This window comes from Salarias fasciatus, chromosome 10 (genome assembly GCF_902148845.1).
Source record: "Salarias fasciatus chromosome 10, fSalaFa1.1, whole genome shotgun sequence".
NCBI classification, from domain to species: Eukaryota; Metazoa; Chordata; class Actinopteri; order Blenniiformes; family Blenniidae; genus Salarias; species Salarias fasciatus.
Window position 1 is genome coordinate 23,858,766 of NC_043754.1, and position 27,834 is coordinate 23,886,599.

General features: G+C 43.2%; 1 protein-coding gene across 1 annotated transcript in view; it reads left to right on the forward strand.

The window, feature by feature from the left end:
* The first annotated feature begins 13,828 nt into the window (after nt 1-13,828).
* The window catches only part of caln2 (calneuron 2), a 36,042-nt gene continuing 22,036 nt past the window's right edge, over nt 13,829-27,834 (forward strand). The window contains exons 1-2 of the mRNA XM_030101069.1: nt 13,829-14,064; nt 22,445-22,569. Coding sequence (XP_029956929.1) covers nt 22,452-22,569 — 118 coding nt within the window. The 5' untranslated portion in view covers nt 13,829-14,064; nt 22,445-22,451. The remainder of the gene's footprint in view (nt 14,065-22,444; nt 22,570-27,834) is intronic.

Consider the following 27,834-nt stretch of genomic DNA (forward strand, 5'->3'; position numbering starts at 1 on the left):
GTCTGACTCCTTTGCTTGATTTTATCATAGATGAGCTGAGCCACAGATGATTGAGGACTGTGTGATTTGGGTGCATAGAGGCCAATAAAAGTGGTGTTATGAAGGCCTTATTAACACATTTTATTATTCAGCAATAAACTGGCAACAGATGGAGACCTTTGCTCGCTGCTCTCGTCCATGCAAGGGCAAAAATCACTATTCTCCCTTGTTCCTGGACTCTGACATGGCCTCATTATTATTCCCACTCGTGTGTTTGTGTGTGTGCATGTGTGTGTGTGTGTGTGTTTGTGTGTGTGTGCATACCTGCCTGGTGACGATACGTTTTACATTTAGACTTCGATGAAGTCTTGATCGGCTGGGATTGGAGTGAGACGAGTGGAAATCAGTATTATGGTTAGAGAAACCCTGTAGGAAACGAATGGGAGTCGTGTGTGTGTGTGTGTGTGTGTGTGTGTGTGTGTGTGTGTGTGTGTGTGTGTGTGTGTGTGTGTGCCGAGACTCACACCTGCTTGCTGCTGCTGCCGATCCTCACTTTACTCATTAGTATTAATGAATCACACACTAACTGCAGCTCCTTCATTATCTCGGTCTCCTTCAATTCGGCCGAGTTCAAAGAGACGTTGTTCGTCCGTAAAACATGAAACAAACTACAAAACAAAGCACACAGCAGGAAACATGCACATGATCAATATTCATATCCTGTAATGACTTCAGCGTCATTAGAGGCTGGTCTATAAAGCGCTGTGGAAAAGTAAAGATGTGATTTTTTGACTGCTTTCTGGACCATTTGAGCCTTGAGATGGATCGAGCTCCGATCTGCAGCCGTATCAGCCTCGAACCGAGGGGGCAGGGAGCAGCTGAGATGGAGAGAGCAATAAGCAGCCACCACAGTTCAGTCTAATAGCCAATAAAACAGAGGCTCTCCCCGATACGCCACATTTGTTTTAAGTCCTAAAGCGGCATGAATCAATATTATGATAGTAAAACTGGACAAAATCAATATGTAATTGGGAGAGTGAAAAAGTTATGACACAGTTTTGCAGTTCCCTTCAATGTTTTACTTTTTTTTTTTTGTTGCTCTTTGAGCTTAATGTTTCTTTTTCAGCCCACATTCAACAGATTTCTTCCCACTCGTTTTCTCATCAGCCTTGCTTTCAGCCTGCAGCTGTTTTTAGTAATAAGCACCTGATACGCAAATGCTCCCGCGCTAAACACTTTAGAAACTGTCTGGTTAATGTAGTGTAGCCGCTAAAGACTGATGTTCCAGGTATTTCCTAAAATAAAGTTTGAAAATGAGTAAATATTGGAGCTGAGATTCTCGCGGGGACAGAAACATGACTACCAATGAAAACAAACTGCCGCATTTACACCTTAATGACAAAACGGATTGTGTCCTTTGTCTCTCTCTACCTTGCTATCTTTAGCCCTCCTTTTATTCATCTCTCCGCAGATGATCATGCCTGCTCTGCTCAGCTACTCTCCAGGCCAGCGGAAAACCCCCAAACCATCAATCCCGTCCGCTGGCAGCCCCAACGCTGCCGCAGTGAAATGTGAACCTATGTTGTGACAAAGCTGACCTCCTTTTCCGTGTGTCTGGGGATTGTGCCAGCAGGAGGTGAGAGGAGCGGATGGCGGAGAAATCGGGGGAGAGAGAGAGCGACACGGATGATGGGGAAAGGCAAGTTCTGATGAGAAAGTGGAAAAATTGGGTTGGTGGAGAGGGGAGAGAGGCGAAGGAGTTAAATGAAGGTAGACGCACTGGAATGAGATGGGGGAGCAGGCGGCACGCGTTGCATGCAGAGGAGAAAATACTGGGAGGTCGGAAAGCGTAGGGTGGAATGGGTAAATGAAGGGGGGAGAGAGGTGGACGGATTGGGGTGAGAGGAACAGGTTGCAGCCAGTGGTGGAGCTCCATCACTCTCTCCGGCTCCGGCTTCCTCGCGCCTCTAGCTGGAGTTGATTTACTGCCCACCACCGAGTGAAGATCCCCTCCACGGTCATCTGCCTCCATCTCCAGTTTAGTGCTCCTTCCCACGGGTGATATTAGCACCTGAGGAGACGGAGTGCTTCTATTCACCTGCCGCAGCAGTGGCTTTGTAGGCCACTTCACTACACCAAAGAGGCAAGGTGTTACTCAGAAAAGGTGCCCGGTGCCATTGTACCCGCTGAATACCCTCCGCTCTGCCGCCGCGGCTCTCCTCAGTGTTGCTATGGCCCTTCAGCAAAGCCTGAATGGAACAAAACCGCCTTCTGTTGCAGCGCTGCAGTGAACCAAACGGCCACGTTTACTGTAAAATGCCCGACAATGTCGTCATAGAGATTATTTTCACCTGTGAGTTTGACCACGCCGATTCCAGCTGAGTGGCGTCTTTGTGCTGCTGACCGCACACGGAAATGTCTCTTACATAATAACTGCTTTCAGAAATGAGAGAACATTTTTCACAGGTTTGAACAAAACCACAGAAAGTCCTTCTGGCCCTTCATCAAGAGTTTGTTTACCCTGCCGTCCCTCGGCTCTCGTCCCTCCTCTCCTCTCTTTACTCGCTGCTTAATTGACTTTTTCTCCTCGGCTTCACCTTCGCCTTTCCTCTCGTCTTTCACACCTCCTTCTCGCTCCCTCCGACCTCTCCTTCACCTCGAGTCCGTATAAGTAGGTTTGCCGCCTCTCCGTCAGCCGGCCCTCCGTCCTCCCGGCCCCGCCGCTCGTCAGCGATGTTTCATTTGCTTTAATCTAATTTGGTGTTATTTAATTTAGAGAGCCGTGACTTGTGATGGCTCAGCGGGGATTCAGGGGTGTAGCTGCGCAGCCGTTGCGTGTGTGTTCGTTATGAATTCATGTGTGCATGTGTCTGGAGCGTGCACAGATGTGCCCATCAGCAGAGCAGTTATGTTTGATTTTTTTTTTTCTATTTTTTTGCGAGCCTCGATTTGTCACATCGAAAACAAACTTACAATCGTGCCAAGATGGTCATCATTTATTTAGATGGCTGAGTGAGAGTTGGAAGGCGGCGTGAAGAGCTGGAGTGAAAGGATGATTATGGGTAATGCTCAGACAGGCGTACTTAGAAAGAACCGATGGGCGCAGGATGAGGAGCAGAAGGGGAGGAAGAGGAGGAACAACCTTGGGGAGGCGCGATAAACAGACATACTGTGATTTATATGACTTCATGCATTATTGACAGGGGAATTATTAGCTTCGGGGGACAGAGCTCACTTGTAATAATCTCCAGACTGTTTTGACATGCCGCTATAGACACTGGGTATGAAGACAAAAAGTCTATTGGCCATTTAAATTCACCCCGAAGGACCTTCTGCACGCTCCCAGCTGCAGAGGAGGGATCTGAGAGCTGCAGATAAAGTGAAAACTTGTCTGTGCAATAATGCCGTTGATGTATATCTGCTTAAAAACGTTGTCCTGGACTCAAAGCATTTTCATAAAGGCCATTTAATATGTGGATCCAGTCTCAGGACAATACTATGGAAAAGTTAAAAATATATCTGTAATCTTATGACATGTTTACACAACATTATACAAGATAAAAACAAAACTACTGGATGAATGCACAATGCTGCCGTGCTGTGTGTGCTTTCCTGGAGGCCCCCTGCTGTGCCGAAGAGCTTTCTGATTATGTTCCTGCACGCTTTATATATATTTGAAGATTAAATAGATAGCATTGCTTTTGTGTGGCAGCTCTGAAATGCATTAATGTTTCTTCATGACAGTTAAAATGTAATTCAGGCAGACAACATGAATACAGGAAAATATGTGATCCAATTTTACTGTAATTGTTTTTGCTCAGTGCTTAATGTTGTTTTTAGTGGTCGGCTTTAATAAGTCTCCCTTTGTGTGCTGGGTATTGTTTGTTTACTTTGTGTGTGGAGAAGTTTAGAGCTCAGATGAACTTGTAATCCTGTTAATTTTATCCCTCAGACTTTCTCAGAGAGCAGCGGAGGCGCCAGCAGCATTACCATATCATGAATTAAAAGTAATTTAATCGTGTTTTAATTAAACCTCATTTGGGTCTGTTACCAGCATGTGGTAGTCTCTCTCTCTCTCTCTCTCTCTCTCTCTCTCTCTCTCTCTCTCTCTCTCTCTCTCTCTCTCTCTCTCTCTCTCTCTCTCTCTCTCTTTCTCTCTCTCTTTCTCTCTCTGTCTCTGTGTTTTTGCATGCACGTGCGCATGCTCAAGTAGCTTCCAGTCATTTTTTGTGTGTGTTTTTAAAGGAGTTCCTTTTTGTTTGTAGCAGCATAGAGAGATGAACCACTCCTCTGATTTTTTTCACATTTAATTATTATTATTATTTTTTTTTCTTCCCCTGTTTGTTGCTTACCATCACTTGCTATCTGTCCTTTGGCGGACTGCATCAAGTCTGGTTTGGCTCTGCACCTTCAGCGTTGCTTTAATGGCGCTTCAAAGAGATCACGGCATCATGCGCCTTGAGAATTTGTTAAGTTTCTCGGTTCTTCCACCAAGAAGTTGGAATAAATCCAGGTTGAGCCAAACTCAAACCGTCTGCAGCCAGAAAGGACGGGAAGAAAAGTGCTGCGGCTGATTTTTGGTGTGTGAAGGGATGATGGACTGGCAGCTGCCTGGCTCAGAGGAGAAAACAGACTAGAACAGCTTAAACCGAGCAAGGTGTGAGATTTATTCAGTGTGTGGGTGTGTGTGGCCGCTCAGGTTTAGCTTCCAGGGGATCTTGGAAAGCTAATTCCATTACTTCTGTGATAAAGCTGATATTTTCAGGAATCTGCACGTAAAATTACTTCTTTTAAACTTGTCGTGGTTTTTTTTTTTCTTTTAATTTTTAAAAAAATTCTGTCAAGTTGAAAAAAAGCTCCTGACAAAACATTAAGACCAAAATGACACGATAAAACTTCCCCGGAAACACATAAAAAATTAAATGGTTCCAGGTTTAAACAGCTCCTATCGAAAGCTGGAGAAAGCTCTGGGATGAAACGAGGTTTTAATTTACCCCAACATCACTAGATAATTAAATGAGGGAATTAAATCTGCAAAGAACATAAGGGATGGATCTTTGGATCAGACATAACCAGAACCAACACTGACAGTCACAGTGCCAGAATGAAATGTAGTGTTTCTCTTCATGCATGCACGCATTTATGGGTGTGTGTCTGTGTGCATGTGCAGTCCTGAGTGTATCCGTCTATTTAAGGGAGATGATGAGTCACCCAGTAATCTCCAAATAGAAGCAGGGGTACGATTTAAGGATGCATCCGTTGTGTTCGTCGCCCGTCTCGGAGTCGTCAGACTGGCCGCACCGCACAGTGCACCCCTCACTCGCTCTGGAGTGATCAACGGGTCCCGATTTCACACTCTTCTGAAAGCACGGGTAACAAACCAGGTTAAAGTTACCGTAGCTAATGTCATCACGGACTGTCAAACGCTATTTACTTTCAATGTGTAGCAAGTTCGCCAGCAGTAAGCAGGCAAAGCCTCGTTGATTTTCTCAGATGGCGCTCGGTTACTGCTCAAACTGGGTTTTTGTTTTTTTAATCCTGAAAATACAGCAGCTTGTTGGGTGAATATGGCTACCTCTGTAAAGAGCTTTGGGGCTGTTAAATCAGTGGAAAAAGCGTTATACAGGCGAACTCCATTTACCATTTAATTCCCATTTTACAAAGGAGACATAAGCACTGGAAAGAAAGAGGAAATTAAAAGCCGGTGGTTTGAGAGTTCAGATAAAATCTGCAGATTTATCACCCAGCTCTTTTACGTTCTGCTTTGATTCAGGGTGTTTCTGGTGACTCAGGCCCCGTTTACACAACATTTTCAAGTTTTTTGATGTCTGTCTAAACAAAAAACCGTGTTCAAAGCCAATGAAAATGCAGCTTTTCAAAAATGGCCCTCATGGTGGAAGTTTTTGAAAATACTGTGTCTCCATGGAAACAGGGGAAACTCAACTTTTTGGAAACTCTCTCTCTGTTCTTGTAGAAATGGTGTGAAATACATCTATTTGAAAACGCTCAGACAGCAGAGCGCTGCTACCACACACACACACACACACACACACACACACACACACACACACACACACACACACACACACACTGATAAACTGTAGTGGTTTTATAAAGGGCATCTCTCCAACTCCACTGTATACGTCCACAGCTGTGTAGGGTTAGCGTTAGGGTTAGCGTAAAGCCCGACAGTTTGCAGCCTCACACATTAATAAAACATTAAATTAATGTTTCGGTCGCCAACGAGCACCGCGTATTGTCTGAACAGATTATTTCTTACAGCTAGCTTGGAGCTCCAAAGGATTTTCTTTCATTCCTTGTATTCCTTATTTCTACATTGTAATTGTATTGACTGTGTGATGCAGACAAAGGACCTTGATCTTATTCAAATTTACCAGAGAAACTAAATCCTCGTTTAATCACAAGCCATTCATAATTTTGCCAAACTGAATTCCTCGTGATTTTGATGCTCTTATTGGAATTGTCAGTGTCACATCTGTAGGCAGCTGGCCGCTCGCCGCCTGCCTGCTCCACACACACGTGCCAGCACACTCTCCCTCCTCCAAAGGTCTGGATGTTAAATCCACTCTGTGCTGCATTATTCATGCGGTGTTGCAGATGTAACCATCTTGGGGGAGAAATTTAAGTTTAGCCCCCTGCTCTTGAGGGTATTATATATTTTAAAGAACATATATATTCATGTGAGCGCTTGAGGAACCGCTGCAGACTGCTTTTCCCTTTAATGCAGTTTGTTGTCTGTGTTTGGCCGGCTGACCTTTGAGCTGTAATGTTTTATTTATGGCCGTATCAGTTCCAGCGCTCACCTGGTCACTACAGATTTCTTCTGATCTCTATCTCGTGGTCACCCTGCTGTTGTCCCATTTATTCAGCCATTAGTTACTCATCATGATACACACCATCACTGCACACAGCCAGTGTATACTGTTTTATCTTCTCTTTGCTGTGTTAAGTAAAAAAGGAGCAGCTAAAGGATTTTAAATTAAATTTTTGATGAATGTGTGTGGCGCAAAGCTCTCGCTGACAAGATCGTTTTTTGATTTTTTTTCTTTTCTTCCCTGTAGAAGGTCATCATTGCTGCAGGACTTGAAATAAGCTCAGGCGGGACGTGGAGCGGAATGGATGATGACAATATTTAAATGCTAATGAAAATGAGGCTGGATTTGGTGCGATGGTGAATGCATTATCCAGCAGGGTTGTGATCTGAAGCTGTAATCTGCTCGCTCAGATTTACACTTCAGGAGGGAGCCGAGCGCAACATGGAAACAATGTTCCTCCGCTAGTTCATCATACCTCACAGAATCCGGAGAATTCATGCAAAAAAAGGATTTGAAGTCTCTCAAGCGTACGTGCTGACTTAGTCTGAAGACAAGTCTCAATTCATTTGCCCATTATCTCCCATTTTAGTTTTATCATCACCAGACTCCACTGAAATCACAAACTTCAGCACCCTTTATGGTAATCCTTTCATTTTGGAAACACACCAGCCCAGTGCGGGCCATTAAAACAGCACATTATCATCACCTTTCACTCTTGTGCAGAAAAATAAATTGCCACAGCTGAACATGAACTTTGAAATGCTAATACTCTTGTTCAGAGGATGGTTGTCTCTGCCCTCAGAAGAGTCATTCAGACTTCATTTTGGCCCGTTTCACGTCCCAACCTGCTTTTCTGTGTAATTTTGTTTTCCTTTTTTTTAAAAAAAAAAAAAAAAATGTGGATCACTTAATATTGTTATTTTCCATATTTTCATGAATAGATTTGACATGATGTGGAGTTCTGCTTGAGGTGCGCTGATGACAGGCCTCAGGTTCAGATCCAGCCCCTTTAAGACCTTTAATTGCATGTCAGGCCCGATAATTTCTTGACACTCTCCTCTGTCAACAATCTAATTAAAAACTGGAGAGTGTTGCGTCCGTCACTCCAGGCTATTGTTTAGTCATGGTCTTTTTTAAGTACTGATTAAAGCTCAAGAGACAGGATAAAAGCGTATCTTTACTAGCCTGACAGAAAACGGTCTGGCAGAACAAGCATTATTAAAAAAAATAGGGCAGACACTTTTGATTGCAAACATGACTTAGTGTATTGATTTGTTGTGAGGTTAGGGTCCATGTTAGAGTCCTTGTAGCTCTATTTGATGATTTATACCTCCTCCCGTGCCTCCTCGCTCTGTATTGTGCGGAGCCTGAAGTTTTGGCAGTCACTATTGCCTTTGGTGATTCTCTGGGTTAAGTGTTTCATTCAGTCAGCACAGGACTGCAGCAACACAAAGCATCAGTATTCTGAAAATAAGCCGACTCCTTTGACTCAGTGAAGAGGCTCATATTGAGCAAAACACAAGAAGGAGCTGATGATGACATTTTGATATAATGCAACACAGTGGATTTTTGACTGAATTGCAAATGTTTGAAGTGGTAAAAGTGAACCGCCCCTACTTATTCCCCTGTACCTCGCCTCCGCCTAAGACAAATGAAGTAAATTGGATTTCTTGACACCTGAGAAAATTGTGCTCAATTCACCGTGAGATTTAGATCATCACTTGGCCAGATAATCACTGCACAGCTGTGTCCTTCTTCATGGGAATAAAAAGGCTTGACCAGGTACAGATTTTAGGATGACAGATGGGATTCTGTCAATGTGATGACCGGAGGACAGAACGGATGATCCAGTTAATTTCATTCTATAAGTTTCAATTGGAGTTTGTTCACTGTTTCATTCACAGCAACGATAATGAACCGGCTGAACAAGATGTAAAAAAAAAAAAAAAAAAAGGTAAAGTTATAGATTAAACAGAAAAAAGAAAACTTTTGCGTTTGCAGGTTAAGCGCCTGTTGTCTGTTCTTATCATCCATCTTCTGTCCTGCTTTATACAACACAGGGTCACGGGGGGACGGGTCCCAGCTGAACGGATGAAGACTGGAAGGAAAACCCCGTACACCTGCAAGGAGAACATGCAAACCCCACACTGCACTAAATCCATACAGCCCTGTTCTTATCAGTTCTACTGATACGAGGTCAAAAATGTGCAATTTCATTCCCTGATAGGCTGTTATCAATGAGATTATACTGACACAGTAATGGGGGGAGACTTGAATAATTACCAGTTTGGAAAACCCATTTTTCAGCAAAGAGCATCAACAAGATACTGTCAACAAGTAGATAAGACAGAAACACTGCTGCTATCGCACTCTGATGAAGCCAACACACTGATAAAGTCAAGTCAACTCCTCTTCATGAAGTTATCTAAAATCATCACCCTGACACTTATGGAAATCCTGCATTTTGAAGGTGAACTCTAAGGAAAGGCCAATGAAACTGTTATACATTACAACTGTAGTTATTATTATTATGGATTACATCTGTGAGAAATCGTTTTTCTCTGACGTGTTGAATGTCAACTAAATTAATTAAATGAACAAACACATAATCAATCTTGGTTTAAACACCAGAACTACTTTATTGATTTTATTTTATTTTTCATTTAACCTTTAGTTATTCCAGTAATCAAAAGGCGCACGATCACAATGATCAGCAGCAGTAGACCTTTCTGGAGATTATTCAGTCTCACATTGAAATTACTCAGGAATCAAATCAGACTGTTTTCCTATTGGAGATATTTCCCAATTAATGATGTTGGCTAAAAATAATAGTAATGTGATGAGTTAATATGATTTCATGTCATTTTAATGTAATTTTTAATAGTGTAAGTTAATGTAATGCCACTTATTTCCATGTATTCAGATAAAGAGTGTGATTCAGTGTTCTGAAAACAACAAAGTTTGGGTTCTCCCCTGTGGAACTTGCATGTCCTTCCTGTGCCATGGGTTTTCGTCAAGTCTATAGCTTCAAAAAAAAATAAAATAAAAAACAAACTTCTTAGGTTAATTGGTGACCGTCCATCGGGGATAGTGTATTTTGAGTGACTGTCTGTTTCTCTGTGTTGGCTAGAGACACTCTTGAGCTGTCCAGGGTGTAAACTGCCTTGAGCCCAATATGAGCTAGGCTAAGCTCCAACTCTCTGCAGGCCCTACAAGCATGAATGGTGAGGACAAGATAAATGATGAGAGATGTTATGTAAACACATTATTTTTAAATTCATTGTTTACTTTTGGTTCTGCTTCTTACCAATCTGCACCCTGACACAGGCTTCCGTCTCATATCTGTCTTTGCTACTTTACTTATTAATATTTATGGAAATTAGTTTTTCCTCTCTCTCTTGCATTTATTTATTTTTCTGCAGGTCACAAATCAAACTTTTTTCATCACATATTCTTTTTAAATTACCTGCGTAATGCTTCAATCAGAAAGCGGCTCCAGTTGTCCATCACAGTGACCCTGACGGCTTCTGCAGTTTTTCCTAATCACTGTTCTGGAAACCCATTAGCCTGCATGTTTTAGACTTCTCCTTGCTCCTACATGCCTGACTCAAATTAATTGGTCGTTATCAGGCTTCTGTGGAGCTTCATGACAGCCCATTCAGTCATTCGAATCAGGGAGCAGGGACACATTGGGAACCTGCAGACCAGAGCGACTGCAGGGCCAGAGCTGTGAAACACTCTTCGGAGCACAAGGTGAAGGTGTCACTGACTTTTTTCTGACATCTGATAATGTCTGGAAGAAGCAGACACTCACATGTGAAATGGTACCAGTGAACGTTTGGAATACAAGTGACTGATTAATTCACTATCCCATCATCCCATCACTACAATGATAACACCTGCTAAAATTTCTGTTGGTGTTTAGAAACTGACAGAAGTTGCAGAAAAATAAAGAAAAAAATGTATTACCAAAATTGCAAACAACACATCCCCTCTGTATATTGGCTGTCTGTACAGTCCACAAAATTAGGCATTGTGTACACAAATGTCATTATCTTTACTTCAGATTAGTGGTAAAACAGACATTATTTCAAAAGGACTTTCAGTCTCTGATTCAAAGTGATAAATATTATAACTAAAACAGCTAAAACTACTTGGAAAAAAACCACACATCTTGGTTAAAAAAAACTTAACACTACTGCTGGAACAGACAAAATATTGAAAAAAGCCTAAATTAATAAAACAAAAGCTAAAGAAATCATAAAAATGACTAAAAGCAATACAAATTTTGGAAAAATAAACTGTTAAATAACTAAATATCTGAAAACTGTTGATAATGAAAGAGTAAAGCAGTAGAAGTGATTTATATAACTGAAACAATTAAGAATCTTAAAAGCTGAAAAACTTAAATAGGTGAAACAGCCCAAATAGCATTAAAAAGATAGAATAGCTGAAAATATGTAGAATTTATATGGCTATTATCTTGTTTTTATGTATTTGTTGGTTGTTTCTCTTTTCAATATGTATTATTATTGTTTGTATTGTCTTGTTCCTGTCCACTGGCTGCTGCAGCAATGCAGATTTCTCAATTATAGCTGGAATTTTCCCTGAACTTAAAAGGTGCCTTAAGGAGTTTGCATGTTTTATGCGAAACAGCGCCCCCTGCAGGCCTTGGGCGTAATGCAGCTTAGTGAAAAACTCGTCCCTGTGGCTCGCGTGCAAGGAAGAGAGGAGCTCCTTCCTCGCTCCTTTAGTAGCGCTCAAGTAAAATGTAAGTTTGTTTTCCCTGGTGGAGTCTGTGTGGAGCTGTGGCAGTGCTAGAAGCCAGTCTTTTCTTACTTTCTGGAAGCTCCTGCTCAGTTGTTGCTCACTAAGCATCTGGCGGAGTAATGGCGGACAAAATGAAACCTAACCAGCCGGAGCGCGCATTACGTCATTCCTCTCAAATTCTCCCCAAAAAAATTCTGGTGACGGACCAGCACTGTGACTTTCAAGTGACAATTTAGCGCTGTTAGAGGTACTGGTAATGAATATGTCAGGGCACATTGTACACGTCATTAAAAATGTGTAACATATTTATGGTGGAAAATAAGTATTTTAAGGTTGTAAAACTCCTTAATGCACCTTTAAAATAACTTTAATGCAAAATAAACTACAGTGAATGACTGAATCCACTTAATTACAATTAAATATGCTGCACCAACTGGTTCGAACATGTTTTTTCGAAAATAATGTCAATTCGTGTTGTAGGTGGAAGACAAGCTTATCCGTTTTTTACTTGGCACAAGTATCCCATAAAAAGCACGTCCTCCTTGTGGCTCCTTGTGGCCCTGTAACTAAAAAAACTAAACTCGGATCTTTAAATACATGTATGTATTGTAAATACAGGTCAAGTTGTTCCTTGATGCTGACATGAATCACCTTCATCTTCTTTAGCGTTGCCTGTGCTGGTCAGAGGAAGCCCGTCAGCACCATGGACAGCGCCAAAAAAAAACCTGCATTCAGAGCGCCTCTCCTTCAGCAGGAACACCGTGTGAACTAAAAAAAAAAAAAACCTACTTTAATCAGCCTGCGTGTCTGATTGCTTTAATTTTCAGATGAATCTCCAGAAAAAGTATTGAAAAACCTTTGCTTGCGCCGCCAGATCTGCGCACAATGCTGTTAAAGCAGCGGGGCGAAACATTCATGACTGACTTGCCTTTTCGCTGATGGCTCAGCTCCCATGGAGAAGCGGCGCTCTCGTGGCCCCGCCACACTGTTATACCCCAGGGGCCCACACAGAAGGCATTAACCCCTTTGCAAACTTGGTGGGGAAATAAGGTGCTCTTTACCACTTCTAATTATCACAGCGCAGCCGCGCAGGAGACACAGTTGTCGACCTCAAGGCGAAGGCTGCAACTGAGCTGCTGCGATCCCACTGCTGGGGGAGAGGCGCAGGCTTCACACATGCTATTATATAATTAGTACAGGGGGTGTAAATGGGATAGTGGTGGGGTATTCTAATCAGGGAGGAAAGAAACGGAGACAGCTTGATGAAGAGGAGAGAGAGGGTGCCTCATAAGAGGGCAGGTTTCGGTGGAGAGGAATGAGCGTCGCCTGCAAGAATATGAAGAAAAAGATGAAGATTTAGGTGGCGGTGCTGGTGGGGTGGGGTGGGGTGGGGGTACACACTGCATCATTTAAGTACTGCGGCTGATGTCATTTCCTAAGCACCATAATTGGTCATCAATGACTCTTATAGCTGTGAAGAATGGGTAAATGAAAAGGCGCACACACATAAATACACACCTCCTCAGGGGAGAGGGAGCCATTGAAACCTTAATTGCTCGGACCTCTCTCTCTCTCTCTCTCTCTCTCTCTCTCTCTCTCTCTCTCTCTCTCTCTCTCTCTCTTTCACACACACACACGCACCTGAGCGGAGGACAGCTCAGAGTGCCACTGCGCTGCACCTCTCCCCGCTCACCTCCGCAGCTGTGGCCCCCCATGTGGCCCCTCCTTCACCGGACAGGACCGATAAATGGGTTAACTCTGTCACCGGGAGTAACCGAGATAAATGCACCGGGAGCGTCGGGAGATCCCTTCCCTTCCCTCCCCTGCGCTCAGAGCTCTCCCCGGGCATCCACCGCTCCTCTCCGTTGATTTCGACAGAGTGAACTGAATTCAGGCTAAATCGTGATTTCAGATCATCACTGAGAGGCGACCGGCGGCGGCGGCGGCAGAGCGGCAGAGCGGCAGCACCGGTTCTGAGACCCAGACCCGTGGGCGGCTGGGTGGCGTCCGTCTGGGCGAGCTGATAGGACGAAGATCTGGCACTCTACCTACCAACCGCTTCATCCCAACAACACCCCAAATTTCCCAAGATCTATGGCGGTGAGAAGTGAGATGTAGACAGCGGACGGGAGGCCGTTCATGTGGGTCTGGGCTTCAGCTGAGACGGACACATCCCCCCCACCACCATCACCCACCTCCCCGCTGTCGTGTAACCAGTTGATATATATATTTTTTCATTTGCAATAACTCTCGGAAAAGTGCGGAGCGCACGAGACCCTGGTGAATTCCCGCGGCAGCTCCAACACGCAGACTGAATGAGTCCATCTCTGGCTGCCGGACGGACTCCTGAAGAGCGCAGGACGGATGCAAACAGACTAAACACATCTTGGCGATCCAGCACCCGCTCAGCCTCCCTGCCGACGCCGTTCTAACCGCACGGGGTTGACTCTCGCACGAGGACCTGCCGTTTCACGGACAGGTAGGCGAAACCCCGACGGTCAATTAGCGTGTCACCCCCGGCTTGCGCTCCGAAAGGTGAGAGAGGTGATTACCATGACGGAGCGCCCATGCGTCGCTCCTCCCGACGGCCGCAGAGCCGCGCAGGAGATTGCACCTGTTGTAATCTGTTGCAAATGCGCGAGGAGTGTGAGCGCGAGCCCGCGCTCGTCAGTGCTCAGTTTTGTGTTGGCGGTCTCTGGAATGTGCATTATATATATATATTTTTTTTTTTGGCTGACAAATTGTCAACAAGGTGTCGTGTCTGTTTGCCTTTAGTCTGTTTTAAGTGTTTTGTGAGAATCTCCTCGCAGCTGCTCGCGTGCGCGGCGCGCGTCTGTGCGCGCTGTGTGGGTTTTGATCGGCGCGTGATTCGGTGATTGCAGCTTCATCACGCACACGCGCCATAAGTGTAATTACAGTATAATTGTCTCAACACGCAACGGGGTGTAAAGCACTCCATCTCACACCGAGCACCGCGCTCTGGCTCCAGCGGCTCCCGCGCCGACACATATTTGGTTCTGATAAATGGGGACTGGCTGCGGTTTGGAGTCCAATTGCATTCTGTCTCATTGCCAGATGCTCTAAAACTCCACAGTCATAAAGCATGATGGCCAAATCTGTCAAGTGTCTCGCACACATTCATCATCAGAACCCCTGGAGGGGGACCCGCCTGTGGATGGTGGCCTCGCGCACTGTTGGCGCTGTGGTGTGCGCATGAAAATTGGGAGTGTGGGTGCGAGTTGTTTGGTTTGGATTTTTTTTTTTTTCACTTGAGGGTGGAGGTTGTTTGTGTGCTTTTTAAATCTCCTGTGGCCAGAGACCCGACTCTCGGTGCAATGACGATGACATAAAGTGGCATCTTGAATCCGGCTGCAGATGCGCACGGTGTGGCGGACCAGAGTGTCCAACTCCTCCTTCGCCCACAGTGGGTGTGACTCTTTTAACATCACACATGACTCTCAGGCCACCTGACAGAAGACCAAGGACGCACGCGTCCACATGTCCTCTGGCGCTGGTCGGTGAAGCGTCGGAGTTGCTCCACTGGCGCTGCGCAGCAGATGATGGGGTCAGATGGAGCGTGGTTGGTGACCCAAGTTGAACTCGGGAGAGGCGGCTGTGGGCGACAGGATGAGGAGCTCATTCAGCGCCTCTCTTGAGGAAATGTTCCATGAATACAGCATTGATGGGGGAAAGGGAGACAGCAGAGATCGCAGCTGCGTGGTGCCTGCCTATCTTTGCCCAAGGTGACTCCAGTAGGACATGACAGCATGACATTGAACAGAGGTGGGAAAACAAAGGCACATCAAGTGAATAAAGTCCAATTTATTCTTTTTTAAAATATTCAATCTAATAAAAAGCGTTTTGGTTCCTTGTTGCTTGATACACCACATCTTTCTTTAATAAAGGAATTGTTCCCCATCCATTTTTGCAGCGCTCTGTGGTCTACAGCAGTGCTGGGATGACAAATCACAGAGGCAGTTCACCTTTACCCAACAATGATGCTTTACAGCATCAAATGTGGCCTCTCATTATTTTTGGCAGGTAACACGGGGCTCAACAGCAACAGGAGGGAGGACATAAAGAGCAAAGTGACATTTTAATGGCTTGAAGAAAAAAGAGAATAATTTGTTGATTTATCTGAGTCTCTCTGGAAGGCTTGCAGATCTCACCAACATCAGAGAAGCTTTGGATGGAGTTAAATCACATATTTTGCATATTTTCAATTGTGGGATGTGACTGTAGTAGCAACCTGTTTCCTTTCATCTGAGAGAACAGGACTGATTCTGGATCCTTGTCAGGGTTGCCTGCTTTTTGATGACTGTTTTGTGCATGTGCTGCTCAGAAAGAGAAAAAAAAACTGTTGTGGCTCCCCCCAAGCTCTTCCCTGCCATTCTGCTAATGCATTTCCCTCCATGGGGACAAGGTGAGGTAGGTGAGGAAAAAAAAAAAAACATGATTCCCCCATACTCATTTTTTGGCTCACTCTGAGCTGCTCATTTCCCTTCATCTCCGTCTCTCCTCTCTCAGCTTAAATTCGTTGTGATCACCAGGCTGCTAACTTGAAACTGAGTTCCCCGGGGTGCAGGTGACCCCTCGGTTCAAACACTGCCAGTCAGCCCACTTTCATTCGCTGCGTTTCATCCCCTTTACATCCCCCTCCCACCCACCCACCCACTCACACTTAACTGTCTGTCTGTCTGCTTCTCCTCTGCCGGCTCTCAGACAGGCAATGAAGCTTATCAGATGGAGGTTTTCTGCTAAAGCCTGTCCTTGTCAGCTTTCGTGTCCATCTTTGTGACAACGTTCCATGATTTCACAAGCAAGGAAAAAAAAAAATAGAAAGAAAAACAATCCAAAAATATATGGGAGAATAACAGGGATTGATAGAAGGGAAAACAGAGAAGGAATCAGTGTGTGACTGTTTGATTTTTCTGTGCATGCATGTCTGCTGGTTCTGCCATGAGTGAGTGGGTGTTTCTGTCAGGGGAACAATTGTTAGAGCAGATGGACTGCTGAAATACATTCTCGTATCAATTTCATATCATATGTCTTATAATTTCTCCAACGAATGAATGATTTCTACACCCTGTTTAATTTAAGGACCTGAAGAATTTGAACATTTTGCTGTGAGCACACATCACCAATTCATCACTGTTCATTAAGCCGGCTAGTTTAAATTTTTTCCAAATTTTTCTTCAAACATTCAGAGTTCCTTGGGCTGAATTTATTCGCAGCAATTCAATGAAACATGATGCACAATCATCAATAAAGCATGAACGAGTGCATGCATAAATTTGCGGTGTCTGCCCGTTGCATGCCAATGTTAATGTTTTGGTTTTGGCACGATTTGTTATCGACTGAGGATCAAACCAGCGTCTGACTTCACTCTGGAAGGTGGATAGAAAACATCATTAAAGACACGGAGGAGCGATGTCGTCCAAACAGGCATCGGATAAATAGCTCATGCTTCTAGAACTGAAGGGCATGCATTGTACTGCAGTCAGCCTTTCATGTGAGAACTTGCAGAAATAGTTGTGTAAAGGTTAAAAAAATATGAGATATACTGTATGTATGTATGTATGTATGTATATATATATATATATATATATATATATATATATATATATATATATATATATATATACAGAATACAGACTCCTTTTTCATTTCATCTTCAAAGTCATGTGAAGGTTGTTTATTTCCCCTAACGGTGGCTCAGCTGTCAGCACTCTCATCTCACAGCGAATAGACTTCAATTCCAGGCTAAGGATTTTCTTTGTGGAGTCTGCATGTTCTCCCTGTGCATGCATGTGCTTTCCAGGTCTTCTAGTTTTCTCCCAGTGTCCAAAGACAACCCTGTTGGTTTCGTTAATAGGAGACTGAGTGAAAGTGTTGATGATTCCCACGTTCTTATCATACGTTTCATCGTATCCGTTCATGCAGTAATGGGAAAAATCACTGTCTCAGACAAGAGAGACAAACTGTTGCAGAGTAAAAAGCTGCAGAATAGAGGATTTAATGGAAGAGTTGTATCATTTAACACAATGATGTGTGAATAAGCTGAAGAGAAGTCTGTATTTAGAGCGACCACTCCAAAGCCTTTATCAGTTTTCTTGTTGAACTTTACAGTTTTGAAGGTTTTCTGCAGGGAGTTTGTCTCAAACATTTCAGACTCCAGAATACAGAGATCAGGACTCCGGGGGAGCTGTGTCATAACTTCCAGGACTCCTATTTCTTCTTTATACCTTAAGATACCTTAAGAATTACACTGGCGGAGGTTTTCGTACAATGCAGCAGAATAAACCCAGACTCATGGCTGAAGGAACAGAAGCATTTCTTTCAGACACACCCAAATCCTGTGCACAGTATTGTACATACTCGTAGATTTTTCTGTGAAGAAGAGTCACAGTTTCAGCAGTTAATCTGTTGTTAAGGTGTTTGTGAGAAACCAAAGAGCAATGATGCTTGTGCTGTTTGTGGTATAACACAAATTTGTTGTCACACAAGATTTATTGTCTGGAGGTCTTTGCCAACCTTTAAAGTTAACTGAATCCCTGAAAAATGAATGTGGGAATATTGAGTTGATGATAACATGCTGCACTGGACATTTACAAATAAATCACTCTTTTTTTCAAGGGTTCACATCAGTCGTTGCGGATCCATTCACTGCAGTCATTGTTGTGTAAACCTCTCAATATCTTAAAGGCATTTTTAAATCGGATGTAAAGTTTGACATTGAGCTCATCTATAGACACGGACGATCAAGGTGACTCAACATCCCGTCCAGGATAACATGAACAAAGATAATATAATTCAGTTGTCTGGCTCTGACAGTGACACTGCAATGCAACAGAGAATTACCTCCGCGGCACCTGGCTGTGGCCCCTGTGTTCAAACATCGAGCAAAACCATCACAAATACACTTTCATCAATCACTGTCCGCGGCTGCAGCCTCGTCGGCTGTGAGACCTCATCACTTCGACCGCCACCGAAACCCACCAACCAGCGCCGGGTGCACTGCGAAAATTGAAAAAGAAAGAAAAGAAAAAAAAAAGTACTTAAACTGTAAATGCAAGAGCAATGGCACCATTTACTTTTGGCATACTGTAGATCTCCATGAAGCAACAAATAGGACAGAAATTTAATCAAAGGGATTTATTTCACACAAGCTGAACAGCTTTGATTTTGATTTTCTGCAATAAACATAAACCCATAAAGAAAAACCTGGGTGTTTTTCTGGTGGGATAATAATGGTCTTATACAGTGTTTTCATGAAAGGACTGAAAGCATAATCATAAAAAAATAAATAAATTCATTAAAAAAAAAGGCAGACAACAGGCCATCAGCTTGAGCACTGTATTTAATAATGAATTAATTGCTATAGCAACCATTATTATCATTATTAATACTTACAGGTCATGCAGCGTCAGTGTAAAGTCGTATTGTTTCAGCTCCCACGCAGTTCTGTCCCCCAGCCGCGTCTGTTATGCTCATTTAATTTACTGACATGTCACAAATGAGACTTATTTCCAAGATGCTTTCAAGTGCTGAACAGACAAATGTTGTTACATGCGTTTTCTTATCGCTCTGACTGTTCCAACAGCAATAATCCATCAGGATAAGATGCAGCTGACATCATAAAAAAGGCGAACAGTGTTTTGTGTTCAAACTGACTGACTGATGGGGAACTAAACAAAACCGGAGCTTAGCAAACAAACACAACTCTGCACTGTGAATAAGTTGAGTGGCCCAGTTAGTGAACCAGATATTAGTTTTCATAAGTTCACTAATGTAACAGATTTTGTAGTTTATTGTAGTAAAAACATTCCTAACATGCAAACCCACTTGGTTCGGTTTGACCAAATTCTAGTCTTTGATAACAGTGACAGTACAGACAAAACTTATGTAATAACTTATGGCTTTATTTTCTTGACATAATTAACAGCCTCCTGCATGTGGAGTCAATGTTTGGTCATTTGGCCTTTTTCTTCATTGCTTCTGTCATAACTTCTATACAGAGCAGTGGATCTTTACCACCGGTACATACTGTAGCTGCTGGTTTTCCTTGACACTTGGCTGTAAAACATTTTCTGCACTGTAGTGGAAAAAAAAAGTAATTTATCTAATCAGCAACCACTGTCACCGCAGAGTGTAGAGATCATTGGATATTGACAAACAACACAGCCGAGATAAAGCAAGCAAACTAATCCTAAAGTTACCGAATCGCCACGATCCACACGCAGACCAGAACTCAACAAGTACCGCTGCAGCAGGAAGACGGTTTGCTTCTTCGTTTAGCTTTTCTTTTGCAAAATGTGACGTGATCAGATCTAACGAAACGAGGAAAAACAATGTGCAGATAAATGCATGCGGAAATTAGAAAATGACTTCAGATTAGGTTTAGGTTTGTGTGTGTGTGTGTGTGTGTGTGTGTGTGTGTGTGTGTGCATGCTTCTTCCTTGTGGACTATTTATTATTACTGTTGTGAAGATTGAAATCTTGCTTGTTTGGACCAAACTCCAGTCCTAATGAGAACAATCCTATATTTTTGGTGTGAGGATGTGTTTCTCGGTTGCAGGAGTTTTCAGACATGAGGAGTTTGTTCAGGTTCCTGTCCAGGGTGTAGCCTGCCATAGCAGGGATGCGCTCAAGTCCCCGGCAACCCTAAACTGGATAAATCAGCATAAACGAGTGAAGAATAGGAAAAACGTTTGGTATTTCATGATGAAGATATGAAACTCTTAATCAGTTATTCAATCCATCGACCTTCATTCATACTTTTAGTGCAGTAAAATCTAAAAGAATAGCAACAACATGGAGAAGAATAAATGAATGCAAATGAAAAATCAGATGAAATTTGTTGGTTTTAAGCCTGATTTTGATGCTCTTTGTAGTCGTCAGCTTCTCCAACAGGTTATTCAGAAACATGGAGTATGTTTGCTGTGAAGTTGAAACACTGCAGGTTGAAATAATGGCTGAAAAAAGGTCTGAAAATGAAAATAGCAGTTTACTGATCTCCTTGAGGTGATTATTTGGGAGTACTGAGCAAACCTAACCACTCAGGGATTTAAGGGTTTTGCTCAAAGCCCCACAGTGATGGTGATCCGGGAGCTTTTACTTTCCCCATCGAAATCTCTGAGCAGTTCAGGGGTGCAAACCGATGTCCTTCTGTTCACACGTTTGCTTCTTAACTCTCCATTCCACCAGAAAGTTAAAGAAAAATGAGCTGATGATGTGATGCCTAAATGTAAGAAATTAGAAACGGAATGAGGAAAATCCCTCATTATGAAACTTCTAAATATCTCAGTTTGAACAAAATGAGACAAAAAAATCACAGCAACAATGTCATCTCAATGACAGTTTTAGGATGTGCCACTGATTCACTGACATAGCTCGCTACGTTGTCCAACTTGCCACATCCTGTTTACTCTCACACTGCAGGTTTTAACCATGATATGGTGCATTGAGTCACATGGATTGAAGGTCTTTCTATCGCTACGGTGTGTTTATCACAGGAGCAGATCCATAATCAGACGTGCCGAAGAGCAGATTGACGTTAAAGTTCACAAAACTACGTGCACATGAACGTTTCACTGCATACAAGGCGTTTGGCGTGTCTCCGCCTCATGCGTGTGTGTAGTTTACACACCTGCTGCCCTGTTCTCGCGCCGCCAATCCTCATCTTTTACATGTTTTGCCTTTATGGTCTTCTTGGCCTTACCATGGTTTGCTTCCAAGATCCGCAAATAATTTCAGTCTCAGAGAGTAGACGAGAGCAGAGCAGCGTGTTTATATTTCCTCCATGTTTCTTGCTACAGAGACATTCTCCCTTCTATCTCTATCTCTCCTGTCTGCCAGCGACACGCTCAGGAAATACTCCAGGGATCCCTATCTCTTCCTTTCTCCCGCTTCACCTCAGTTCAGTTCGGCGCAGCGTGCCCTATTGGCAGGAATATAACATGAAGGACATTGCCAAATTGTCACAATATGGGAAAGCCCTCAGAGGGACGGCTCTCATGAATCAAAGCTGAGGATCGCTGTGATCATACGACAGCAGGGGCCGCTGCTGATTGATGCCCCTTCGAGCCCCGAGGTCTCTGGCTGAGGTGCTGGGTGGCAGTGGGGATTGTCTGCTGGGACGGAAAGTCAAGAGATCTGACAGCCGGGGTTTGAAGAAAGGATATTTGACATGACTTTAGTGCTTCTTCTCTGTGGACCAAGGAGACTGAACAAAGAGCGAGCAGGAGACAGACAGCAAGAGAATGATCGTACTCGGATGGTATTTATCAGCGCGATAATAGTGGAATTTTTTTTTTTCTGTAACTCCATTGAATTATAATGTGATTACATAATTTGTCACTGCGGTTCTGAAAAGCGGAGACAGCGGTTTCACCCAGAAATGAACATAAGCAGTAAGGAAGGAACAATGCTATCTCCACAGGAGCTCGTGTTTCTAAAAAGGGCTCACGACTGCGCTGGTCGCCAGGGTTTGAATACACACACATGCGCGGTACACACTCACACACAGATTCATGGCAGGATCTTTGTGCAGCCTTTTCATCGGCATATTGTGTTTTCCAACCCCTTCATTTGACCCGAATGATCTGAAGAGAGCCCACAAATCTGACAGTAAGCTTATTGTAAAATTAAAAAAAAAAAAAAAAAAAAAAAAAAACATCTTTCCTCTCATGAAGTTGCTTGTGGAAGCATTTTCATTTTTTGGGCCTCACTACGAGGGATTTACAGGACCACACACACACATGCACGGGCAAAGTTTATTTAGACTGTGTGTGTGTGTGTGTGTGTGTGTGTGTGTGCGTGTGTGTGTGTGTGTGTGTGTGTGTGCGTTTGCTCTGCAGGGAGAAGATGCCATTCCACCATGTGCGGGCGGGCCTGCTCTATCCAGACAACTACCTGAGCAGCTCCCTGACGGAGGGCAGCGAAGCCTTCCAGCTCACCAGCATCTCCACGGAGGAGCTGGGAGGTGAGTGCGCCGCCACACACACACAGGGAGGAAACACGGTGGCGGCGACTGGGGGTGCAGGATAAAGTAGCAATTAATGGTTCAGTGCTGGAACAATACACCAGGTACAATGCTCCAATTCTCTGGAGGTGAAGGTGTTTTTTCTTTTTTTATTCAGCCATTCTGTCAGAGTTTGACTGAATGCATTGGTTCTTTTAGTTGCACTGCTTTGCAAATGAGATTAGTCAGAGGTCTCCGAATGAAGTTGTGTTTGACGGAAAATGTGTACAACCAACCAAACGGTGAACACCAATGCTCTGATATTGATGTTCCAGTTACAGGTTTCGGGTAAAATTCATCTTGTGTGTTGTTGCGACAAATCGCTGCTGGCAAAGTACAACAGCGATGATAATGATCTGAGCTGAAATGAATCCCTCTTTGTGTATGTAAACAACATTAAAAAAAAAAAAAAAAGATTAAATCCAGGGTTTCGTTCTTCTAAGTATGGCCATTTTAATTGCTTACAAATAACAGCAGTGGGGAAGAGGAAAGAAGGTTTCTGAAGAAAGCAGCAACGCACCTAAAAATAGGTCAAATGGAGCAGAAAGAACAAATGTCCAGATCCTGTTAAATTGGTACGGAGGCAGGTTGTAATCAAACCTCTTAAAACACTAAGCTGAACATTGAAATGCAGGGCAATCATGCTGAATGCGACCGCCGCTCATATAAACCCTCTGATTCTTGCATTTTCTACGCATCGGCGCAGCATCATTATGAAGGCACTGGCTTATCACACTATTAACCATCACCTCTTAACAAAGTAGCAGCGTACATGACAAAACAGCTTGTTTTCAACCTGCACGAGTTAATGGATTCCTTTTTTTTATTTTTAGATGTCAGCAGCAATTACCCCAGTGAGTCAAAATTCATTATAATCACAGCACAGAAAGCTCCAAACTGTGTTGAAATGAAAAGAACTTTTTTTTTCTTCACACAGTATCTTCACTGTTCACTGAGTGCCACTTTTTGTGCAAGACTGACAGCAGGCTGAAGGATCCTAAATCATACTGAGCACCAGAGCGCTTCGCTCTGACTCGAGCTGTGCTAGTGTCATTTAAATAAAGAAATGTATTACACTTATCACACAGAACAAAAAGTGTTGCGTTTCCCCCTCACAGACTCCCTATGGAAAACCATTTATCACTGTTATTGACGTTACATGTGGATTATTTCACATTTCAGAGGGATTGTTTTGTCATTGCCAAGCTAACAATATGGTGACAGCTACATATCAGCAAATTCCCTGCTCAATAATATAAATATACACAATATCCATTTTTATACGATAAAACAAAGCAACAGAAGAGCTGCTGAGCATCTACAGAGGCCGCAGCACGGTTTGTGCTTCACCACCACATTATTTGGCTGATAAAGTCTGAAAGAAGAGTCTGCGTCTCTGCTCTCAAGCAGTCATGGACAGCAGAGCCACATTCATCCTCTTTCCAGCATGGCTGCTTATTAAAATGAGAGACTGTGTGGTTATTAAGCAAATGTGCACTGTGAGTATTGAAGAAAAGCCACTAGAATCCGCAGGTTATTGATCAACACACAGTAACATAAGCAACACCGGTAACTCCCATGTTTATCCAAGGAGCTGTTCAGAAACATTACTAAAATAATGTCATGAGCTCCCAGACTCTAAATGTGACATGTTTAACCTTACTTTTGCATTCGTTCTCAACATTTATTGATTTTCCGTGTTGTGCAATGTAACCTTATTACACCCAGCCGGTAAATCTGTCATGTTCCCACACACCAGCAGATCCTGCGACTGATGAGATGAACAAACACAACGTCTTTGTTATGTGCACTTAAATAAATAAAGTGGCCAAAAACCTGCTGAGAAAACGTATAGCGCTGACGGGACAACACTGTTTGCATTAACCGTCACAATTTTGTCCTTTCTGCCATCAAATCGTTTCGCCACATCTCTGGAGTGAATTCATGCCAATGTGATTGATGAGAGACGGCTTTGCACTATTAACATGCATGTGAAGCAGTTACAGCCTCACACTGGAATTAATGTCATGCATGTAGCTGCATTTTTCTAATATAGTTCCTGTGAAGCATGCTGTAAAGCTGTAAAGCTTTTTGAAGGGCAATTCAAGGTTTTTCAGGCGACTGTTCTGAACAGGAGGAATGTGTTTCATATCAGTTGGTACAATAAAAACACCCTATACATATATATATATATATATATATATATATATATATATATATATATATATATATATATATATATATATATATATATATATATATATATATATATGTATGTATGTATATATATATATATATATATATATATATATACATATATATATATATATATATATATATGTATATTTATATGTACACACACACACACATGGGGAGAGAGAGAGAGAGAGAGAGAGAGTGTCAGTCATTTTTTGTAGCCATACGCTTGCATTATAATAAAACATTTCTGCTGAACATGACTGTTTTGTGACTGTCGTCTGACAAAAAGTTGTGTGAAACTTTTTATGCGGTTGTGGGGTAGACGTCTAGCTTATTCATACCAATCAGCTGACACCGAAGACACCAAAATGAAGTTACCCAGAACCACCTAGACAGAGACATTTCGTCAAGATTCCAGCCACACAAGATCTGTGACTTGTTCTCCAAGATGTGTGGAGATGCCTGCCTGCAGAATTCCATCAAAAACAGTCTGCACATATCCTGAGAAGAAATAAGGCTGTTTGCTATTCGACGGGCCACCATACTCCCATCTTCCTCCTGTTCATTCCCTTTGCATCATGTTTCCTGACAGAAATGTTTAATAAAGCTCTTAAAGGCTGTTTATTCAAAGCCAGTCTTCAGTTCTCAGGCCTTTGTTGTTTGCAGTGGTGATAGACGGGCAAACAGATGAAGCCTGAATATGAGAGTCTGGCTGGACAGCAGTGTTTGCAGATGACACAGTGATCCGGAGTGACAGTCGGGAGCGGGTTGAAGAGAACCTGGAAAAGGGGAGGCTTGCAGAATGATGAAGCAATGAAGGGAGTGGAATTAGCTCAGAGACAGGAGTTTAAGTACTTGAGGTCAACTGTCCAAAGCAGTGGAAGGTGCAAAAGTGAGGAAGAGAGTACAGGCAGGGCGAACGGGATGAGTGTCAGGAATCGTCTGCGATAGAGGGCTCACAGCCAGGCTGAAAGGGAAAGTCTACAGGACTGTCATGAGACCAGCGGACTGAGTTTTTCTCAGCTTTTCACTGACAGTGAGCAGAATGGTCAGAATTAAGAATGAGTACTTTAGAGGGAGAGAGCTGTCACGAGCAAAAGGTGGAAGCGCAAAACACAGTGGTGATGAGACCACAGAGCTCTTTTTGAAGAAAGAGGGGAAAGAGGAGGTGGAGTTCTTTACAGGCAGAGGTGTAGCAGTGCAGGTGAGGGTCAGAATCTTTTTAAGAACAGTCTATGGTCACAACCCAAACAACACAGAGCTTAATCCCAATGTATACTGCTCTCAGCAGGAAGGCTTGTTTGGAGGGAAAGTAAGAAAGACATGGTTAAGATGGTTTGATCAAGCCTGTAGGTGAGATATTCAGAGAAAAGGAAGTTCAGAGAGGAGATTCTGGATGCAGAGAGGGAGGACGTGCAGGGGATTATTGTGAGAAAGAAAGACACAACACACAGCAGGTTTGCTGTCACAAGCCTTCATAGGTAAATGTATCTGTCCACGAACATTCACACCTCCTCTGCTCACAGACAGCAGTGTCTCATTTGATCACTTCTGAGGTCCTGCTGAAGTGATGAGACGAGTGTGCACGTTTAACATTAAAACCAGTTTGGAGCCGCAGGTTAATTTGAAAGGAGTGTATTTTATTATCAACTATAAGTAGATTGTTATATTTTAGCCTGCAAAATCAAACATTGGAGCGATCACAATAACCTGCTATACCACAGACTTGTGTTATTTACTCTGTTACATTCATGCAAGTAACTTTTGGGATGAACTGTCCTGTGAAAGTAGTTTGAATAAGGCATTAAGAAAAAAAACCTTAGACAAGGAAAAAAAAAGGCCTTTTGCACCATCACTCCGGGTTCAATGCAGCTGATTACCTTTACCATTACCTTAAAATATCAGTAACAGTGACTGAGTGAGCCTTGTTATTCGTTATTTCATCAAATCTCGTGACTAAAGTTCCATTATTGTTTTATTTTGTTAAGATGTATTTAATACGGGTTCGAAGAACTCGAGTAATATGCTAGACGCATTAACAGTACTTTTGAAGCACTCCTCAGACCTCTGCTGTACCAGCAGGACTAATGCTGCCTTGCTAATGACCAGCCATGCAGAACAAAGACTTCCACATTGCAGTAAGTGAATATACTGTATTTCTGAGTTGCTCTGAGACGGTTAATCCTGTCACTGAGCGCAGATCGAGAGCACGAAAGTGGCTGAGGCTGTTTGTTTGCGTTTATACATGTGGCCTATTGTAGTTTGCTCGAATGAGCTTCAGTATGAAATACTTTGTATTATAAATCTTTTAATCCATTGTCCCTTGTGCACAATTCGACTCAACCCAGTTCAGTTGAGCTGAGAGCGGAGCCGCTGCGCCGAGCGAAGCGTCTCATCGTCAGTCTGTTCGGCCTCTGTTTTGTTTGTCAAGGACAGTGAGAAGGTGAAAGTATGGACCTCCGTATATGTGGAGCTATTACATAAATTGAATTTCGGACTCTCAGACTCCAGACATTGCGATGAGGCATTATCTAGGCCCAGTCAGCTACCGATCCAGAGCAGCCAATGGCGCCGTTTGATGTGGACAAAATATCTGTGGTATTTGCTGGCAGCGTTCGAAAACTCCTAATCCCACTTCAGAGAGATGCTGTAGGTTCTTCCAGGATCATCTGTTTGCATTGATACACGGCTGGTTAATCACCCCTGTGTGGGATCGCCACTATCCTTTTTCTCGAGTTTTGAGGCATTTCATCAATCGCAGTGAGAAAATGCACCATCCTGGGGGGGTTGGCTCCATAATACACAGCCACGCGCAAGCAGGACTACATCCCCACACACACCCACGGGCGGCGCACAGCAATATATCAGGGAGCAGCTCATTTGTACCCTCTTGAAAATGTGGAGTTCAGTATTGAGCTGCATACAAATATCCCTGACTTTGTTTTGGGGAGGCCCCGTGCTTTCCCGGCCCCTCGCCTCTGACTCTCACTTCATTTAGTGAGCGTGAAAGTGAGGCAGCGGCGTGGC